At 42.3% G+C, this 7,818-nt stretch overlaps 1 protein-coding gene across 1 annotated transcript in view; it reads right to left on the bottom strand.

The window, feature by feature from the left end:
* The window catches only part of Kat6a (lysine acetyltransferase 6A), a gene marked incomplete at its 5' end in the record, with an annotated part of 97,434 nt that overhangs the window by 18,403 nt on the left and 71,213 nt on the right, over positions 1 to 7,818 (bottom strand). The window contains 3 exons of the mRNA XM_031391222.1: positions 2,335 to 2,671; positions 5,422 to 6,024; positions 7,753 to 7,812. Coding sequence (XP_031247082.1) covers positions 2,335 to 2,671; positions 5,422 to 6,024; positions 7,753 to 7,812 — 1,000 coding nt within the window. The remainder of the gene's footprint in view (positions 1 to 2,334; positions 2,672 to 5,421; positions 6,025 to 7,752; positions 7,813 to 7,818) is intronic.

Genomic DNA, 7,818 nt, shown 5'->3' with positions numbered 1-7,818 from the left:
GGCTCAAGTGAAGCACTGTTCACATCACATTTTCGCAAGAGAGATACTGGCTTTAGGACAGGAGTGTCTGTACAGAAAAGAGATAGTGAGACAGGTTACAAGACCTAGGATTTGAGATCAATAGCAGATGACTCTAAGGAATAAATCTACACAAAGTGACACAATGAACTGGCAGAACAATGAAATAATCCTGGGCAACATGATTCTACCACCTACTTATTAAAGGTGGTTGAGACTAAACTCTACAAAGACTCAGTAAAGAGAAGCAGGAATGTCAGCTCTAATTTAACCTCAGCTGCTTCTCTTTGCTTTTCTGTTACCTCTTTGATTTGTTTTAGTTTCCACAAACTCATTATTTGAAGTGGGATCATAAAGCAATCCCTGTAGACCACAATGAGCCATCTCGGTGAATAACTGTTAGTCACTGTGCTTAAATGGGACCAACTGCCAAGCACCTAGTCTTAAACATGCACTGACATGCGTACTAAACAAGTAAGAAAAGGTCAATGTGACAATAATATTTAGAATAATAATAATAAATTGAACAGTGCCATTAGTTTTTCTAATTGTGGCAAGACATATTAAGATAAAACTAATCATTTAAAAGTAGTGTTCAGTGGCATTAAATACATTCTCAATGTATTTATCAATTATTATCAATTTAAGGCTATGAACGTTGTTTGTGGTATATCTGGGAAGTCAGCAAAGGCAACAGAAGTCTGAGTAAAACTGTCGAGGTCGTAGAGTTTCAGGAGGGATGACACCACTGGGACACAGTGACTGTGACATAGTAACTCCAGACAGAGAACAGCACCGAGTGCCAGTCACACCAGGACAGGCTCAGTTCCCTAGATATGCAGCAATATCTAACAAGAGGAAAACTTGGGGCCATTATCCATTATACTAAAGCAAGGACTTTAATGATCACTATATTAAAAGCATGCATCATATAGTAAGCCTTATGGTAAGAAAACTGTGCGAGGTATGGTGTGAATTTCAACACCTAAGAGGCCACAGTAAGTGGGTCCCAAACTTGAGGCCAGCATGTGCTTCACAGCTAGACTGTGTCATACACACTTACAGTTCTTCTTTTGTCTTCCCCTGCCATGTGTACTCGCTCATGTACATGCACACACACATACATTCTCACACACAAATATACATACACATGCACATAAATTCATACATATACACACCTATACATACACACATACACACATGCATATACATGTACCACAAAGATTTTGTTTTTAATTCTAGGGACTGAACTCAGGGCCCATTACCATCAAGCTACATATGCTGTCAGAAAAACCCAAGTCCTATCTACTACGTTCGAAGCCAAGATTTTAAGAGAATAAAATAAAAGGCTTTACTAAATAAGGCAAAAGATAAAATAAAATAAAATTAGTACAAAGCAACACTGGGCAACAAGCTTTCTTCAAAGTCGCCTATGAAAATGCAAAGGCTGATGCAGGCACTCCGAGCAGACATGATGGAGGCACTCCGAGCAGACATGATGGAGGCACTCCGAGCAGACATGATGCAGGCACTCCGAGCAGACATGATGGAGGTGGAGGCAGCACAGCGCTCACCAAGCCTCCCTTCCTCCTTATCTCATCTCAAATGAGCCTGCTTCTGTACATGTGAGTAAAAAATCAATCTATTTTAAAAGTAACTGACTGGAATGTTAGCTACAGCATATAATTTAGCTTATTTTGTTATCATTGCCACTTATCAGAAATGTACAACTGGTTACGGGTTCTGCACACCTATAATCCCAGAACCAAGTAGGCTGAGGCAGGCTGCACCTCTGTACAGTGAGTCTTATGTAACAAAACAATGAAGAGTAATAGATTACTGTCTGGGTAAGAGCTAGCAGAGGCATGGTCCAGGAAGGCTCCTGAGCAGAGGACAGAAGGCCCCACAGATAGATGCACGGATGGATGCCCAGGTAACTCAGTTCCCAGAACACCAAACTGAGCTGGCTAAGCAGCAAACCTGAGCACTCGGCGTGCTGCAATGAAGCAAACAGGCTGACACCAGAGAGCACACAATCTAGTAATCAGCTATCCCAATACCCTTTAACTGGAGATTCAGAAAAAACTTAGACAATTATTAAGATTTCCTGCAAAAGCAAGAACAGATCAGGTTAAAGATTAAATGCAGAAGTGAGTATAGATATACTCCATGCAATCCACAGAGGTTGCCAGCCCTTCCCCTTCCAGTCTCAGTGAGTCGTGTTCATTCCCAGTCCTTTGGGGAAGGGTCTGTAGCAATCACTTCTGTATTTTCAAAGACACACAGACCTGTCAAGAGTCAGTTCTGTAAACATACCATCTACATCGTCCGACTCTTCCTCCTCCTCCTCCTCCTCATCCTCCTCCTCCTCCTCCTCCTCTTTAGACGGCCTCTTAGAGGACTGACACCTAAGGATGTCCTGTGAGGACAGGCAATGGAAGTACCCTCTGGGGAAGAGCTCATTTTCATCCTCCTCCTCTTCCTCTTCTTCAATCTCGAATGTAGGCTCCAATCTCGGCATTGGTCTCTCAGAGTCAGAGTCTTCAAAAGGCTCATCTAACACCTCAGTGGTCTCAGAGATAGTCTCTGTGACTACACTGCTATTGTGGTGTTTCCGTTTGCGGACTCTTCTTCTTCGGTGAAGAATTGGTTTCTAGTTAGTAAAGAAAGCAAGTATTTTATTTATAGTGATGAACCTTTTTTTCCCTGCTATAACATAAAAGTTTTAAAACTTTGCAGAATTGGCATATTTAAAATGAAGATGCAGTTAGCCAAAAGATATTCTAGTGAAGACAAAGTATTAAGAACAAGAACACAGAGATGTGTGTCAGTGAGATGGTGCCATACATCAGTAAGGTGGCTCCACAGGTGAGGTTTCCTGTGCAAACTGGGCAACCTGACAACCTCGGGTCAACCTCGGGTCAACTTCAGATCCCAGGTACAAGTGGAGGAACTAAATCCTCAGGACTGTCCTCTGACCTCTGCACACCTGCCAAGCACAAGCCACCAACATGTGCACAGGTACTCTTAATACACACATACACACACACACACACACACACACACACACACACACACCACACACGGGGAGGAAAGGGGAAGGAAAAGGAAAAGGAAAGGAACAACAAAATGCCTACAGATTTGGGCACTAAGGCCAGCTTTCTGATATGAAAAGCAAGTGTCCATACAGCACATGTTGTTAGTGCGTCTTCTCAGCTCGGCTACATTTTACTCTTTAAAGAGCCACCTGCTCCAGTGCTGCAGTCCCTCAGAGACCACCCCCTCTATTTCTGTTCAAGAGCAAAAGGCAAAGAAACATTCCATCTTATGCATCACCATGCATTAGTAGATCAATAAATCTACATGCCATTTGGGGAAACTAGTCACAGCAGAGCACAGACATGCAGAGCAGAAATGTATCCACTGGACAGAAGGAAAAGCAGCAGTACTGTCCGAAACCTAGCGCAGTCAGCACACACTTCCACAACACAGCAATGTCAGTCACCCAGTTATGGAGACACTAGCCCAGGAGAGACTCAATCAGAGGTTAGAGAGGCTGGTCTTACGCAAGGTCATACAGCTAGGCTATAAAATAACCCTGAGTCTCCTTTAAGTCATTTTAAGAATGTCTAAGTACTCTGCATACAATTTCACTGGCTGTTACAATATTTTTGTATATTTTACTTATTTATTTACAATTACTTTTTAAAATTTATTTATGTGTGTATTTTATGTATATGGGTACTTTGTCTGCGTGTACATCTGCCCACCAGGCAGTTGTGAGCTGCCCTGTAGATGCTAGGAATTGAATTTAGGACCTTTGGAAGAGCAGTGAGTCCCTAGCTACTGACCCATCTCTCTAACACCCAATAGTAGTGTTTTTTACATAAGAAAATAGCATATTTGCTTTACCACATACACTGGAAAAATAAATCCTAGGATGGCAAGGATACATTCTTTATGATCGTGCAATCATCAGGAGAGTTAATCAGTTTAGTTTTTCTCTACTTCAAAATCTACTGAGAATTTTCAAATTAGAGTAAAAATAGCTCTGCTCCTTAGAGAAGGGCTGATTCTGCAGCAGAGGCAAGAAATATCCCAGATATCAGAAAGCACGCAAAATCAAAGAAACTCCCCATGACAATGATACTGTGACTATAAACAGGATCAACACTCCAAATGGCCAGTGCAGGATGGGAGGAGCTAAGCCACAAGTTTAAAACAGTGTTCCAAAGTCAAGTACCAGGTCCTTATTGATGGAGACAGCAGAAAGGACACATCTAATCTATGCAGACACTCTGCTAGAGAGGGCAGCCACACATATGCTAAGTATGAGCTGCACTGTATGGATTGCCATTCCTCTACATAAATGAAAAGGGGAAACAAAGTAAGAGCAGCAGAGAAGCCAGAGGGCCAAGGCCAACAGCAAAGTAGCCTCTGAAGTGACGCACATATGCTAGAGAGTACAGCATCCACTAGGTAATGGATGATCTCTGAAGTGACGCACATATGCTAGAGAGTACAGCATCCACTAGGTAATGGGTGATCTCTGAAGTGACGCACATATGCTAGAGAGTACAGCATCCACTAGGTAATGGATGATCTCTGAAGTGACACACATATGCTAGAGTACAGTATCCACTAGGTAATGGATGATCTCTGAAGTGACACACATATGCTAGAGTACAGTATCCACTAGGTAACGGGTGAGGCCAGTGGGTCTCTGCCTCCTTTGCCTTACTCTCAAATACACTACCTTATTCTAATTAATGAGGGATAAAATACTTGACCTCACGACCTTCAAGGTCATACCAAAGACAATCAAAGTCTGAAATTCACAACCCAGAAGAGAGCAAGTGACTGAAACATGGAGAGCTGGATGGGATCCTAAGCACAGAAAGGCCATCGAGGCAACTCAGAAATCAAAGGACGGTCTCTACTACGTAATGTCCATGTTGAGCTGTGACAAAGGTGCCTAACACAGGCACTGAGTTTGGAGCTTACGGGAACTTTGTGTTCTGTCTTTGCAATAATTTAAAAACATTCTTAAAGGTCTTCCTTAAATGGTCCTGCACTTTTTAGTTGCCCTGCTACAGAAAGGAATGACCTCATGGCTCTGGATGAGAGAGAGCTGCCTCTCGTGGCTGGAGTGTGGCAGCCTGTACTCTGATTGCCTGGGCAATGCAGACCACAGCTTGGGACGTGTCTGGCGAAGAGCAGCCAGTGCCACCCTACCAGGAGCTACACTTCTCAGGGTGTTAGTTACTTGCTCTCGTGCGTCTGCAGTTTCAGGCTTATAAGACAGCACATGAGCCACAGTGTGTTCTGTTGCAGAACTGCAGAACAGAGCAAACCCACATAACAAGTCTAAACCATAGAAGACAAGACACAAAGATGCATCACCTTTCTTTTCAGTGTGGGCTTTGTGAGAATTGGTGGCGAGTTTGACCGAGGACTTTCTGGCTCTTCCTCCTCCTCACTACTCTCGCTGAAACCCCTAAAGACAGCCCTGTCACCATCAGTGTAGCAGCACGGAAGCCGGTCACTTCCTCCTTCTGGCAGTCGGCACTTCAGGGTCTCAGGGCTTTTCTTCAGCTGTCCTCGCCACAACTCAGCGTTCTCACTGAACCTCCCCTTGGGGATATCTGGTCTCCCGTCTGCGTGCACTTGCGGGGCTGCCAACTGTTCTTCCATCTCAGTGGACCGTTCTTGGGAGGTCTCTGATTTTTCCTCGCATTCTCCATATTGCTCCTGAGAAGTGGATAATGTCTCATCCACAAGCATCTTAGAATCTTTATCACCAAAACGGTCTTGAGTCTTTCTGTTCTTCCTCCCACAGCGGCCCCTCCGAGATGGCTGGCTATTTGCAGGAAGACTGTCCCGCGGGAGGGCCTGTTTGCTCAACCGTGAAGAACTGGCTAGTTCCTTAACCTCTGGTTTCTTTTCACTTTCTATTAAAGAGGAAGAATCCTGATCCTTCTTCTCCCGAGACACAGACTTTCCCACCTAATTAAGGAAAACAAAACAAACAAAAACAACATTGATTTTTCAGTCTGTTTGGTTGAGATAAGAAAACAGAACTTTAGAAAAAAAATTATTAAGTATTTAATAGTTATCATGAATACTTTTTCCTTTTTAGCCACTTAAAAATGTATTTATATGTATTGTTAGTTTAATTCTCATAACAATACAATGAAGTATTATGATGCTATTCTGCAAATGAGGTAACCGGAGGCCCAAATGCAGAACTCTTGACTCTATCTTGTGCTCATAACCACATGAAATGCTGCCTTTGATATCAAAGTATTTGTGGTCTTATAGATGGTAGATGAGATTATAACATTTTATAGAAATAAAAACATTGAAAAACAAGGAAGAATAGGCTATAACAGTGGTTCTCCACCTTCCTAATGCTGCAACCCTTTAATACAGTTCCTCATGTTGTGGTGACCCCCAATCATAAAATTATTTCATAGCTACTTCATAACTGTAATTGTGCTCCTGTTATGAATTATAATGTAAGCATCTGTGTGTTTCCATGGTCTTAGAAGACCCAGTAAGGGGATCGTGACCACAGGTTGAGAACCGCTGAGCTATAGGAACATGCGCCAGAAGAAGTAGACATTCAAGAAATATGGGAAATTTTTAAAAAATCTTTTTGAGTGTTTAAATTAAAACACAATAAAGTAGATGATTTTCCCCCTCTCTCACCTATCAGAGGAGGACACAAAGGATGAAAGCACTACTTTAAAAAAAAGTCAAAGGAAATCCCAAACAAGTTATGTATCACCTGAAGGAAAATAATGGAAATGCTACAGCACAGGCCAGTCCATCACTAATGCTTTGAAGGCATCTATGCATTCAATGAGATTTCCAGTGTTCTAGTGAAAACAGATGTATGCATATAATCTCTTTAATGCTCTAGATTAAGGAAAATACACTTTTATTTCATTTTAACAGCTGTAATACCGAAACTCAATTCAGAGTTTTTAATTACTGTATAGCTTAAAATGTAACTCCTCCTGGTAAATATCAATCATCAACACACTGGCAGAAATCTAATGGTTTCCTAATGGTCTAAACCTCAAAAAACAAATGTAGATAAGAGCAATATTCCTGAAATGTCTATCATTAAACTCTGAAATTCTAGTATGAATATGTGTGTGCACATGTTTGTATACGTGTGAGTCTGTACAAGTTCACACACGCACACATGTGTGCATGTGCAAATGGAGACAGGAAGACAACTGTGGTTATCTCTCCTTTTTTATGCATATGAGTGACATATGTGTACCACATGCTCACAATGTCTGAAGAGCCCAGAAGAGGGTGTTGGAGCTCTTAGACTGCAGTTACAGACAGCTGTGAGCTACCATGAATATCATGGGAAGTGAACCTGGGTCCTCTGCAAAAGCAGCCAACTGCTCCAGATGACTGAGCCATCTCTCCAGCCCTCTACCTTACTTTGTGAGCTGACATCTCTCTGTATTTGAGACTCACCAAGGCTGGCCAGTTAGCCTGAGGGGTTTCATCCCATCTCCACTTTCCCAGTACTGGAATTACATGTGTGAGATACTGTGCCCAGCTTCTCAAAATGAGTTCCAGGGATCAAACAAGGTCTTCTAGTTTAAATATTTTCAACAACTTAGCATGTATCTCCCTGGTCCTCTACTAAGAATATTTTGTTGGTGAGATGACGTATTTAGAAAAGCCATAGTAACTTCACACCCTTACCCTGGTCTCTAACTCTCTCTCTTGGCCTTGGGGCTCTTCTTTCTCTCCGTCATCAGCCTCCTCGTC

The sequence above is a fragment of the Mastomys coucha genome, unplaced genomic scaffold (assembly GCF_008632895.1).
Source record: "Mastomys coucha isolate ucsf_1 unplaced genomic scaffold, UCSF_Mcou_1 pScaffold22, whole genome shotgun sequence".
NCBI classification, from domain to species: Eukaryota; Metazoa; Chordata; class Mammalia; order Rodentia; family Muridae; genus Mastomys; species Mastomys coucha.
Note: the sequence above shows the minus strand (reverse complement) of the source record. Positions and strands in the feature narration are given on the sequence as shown.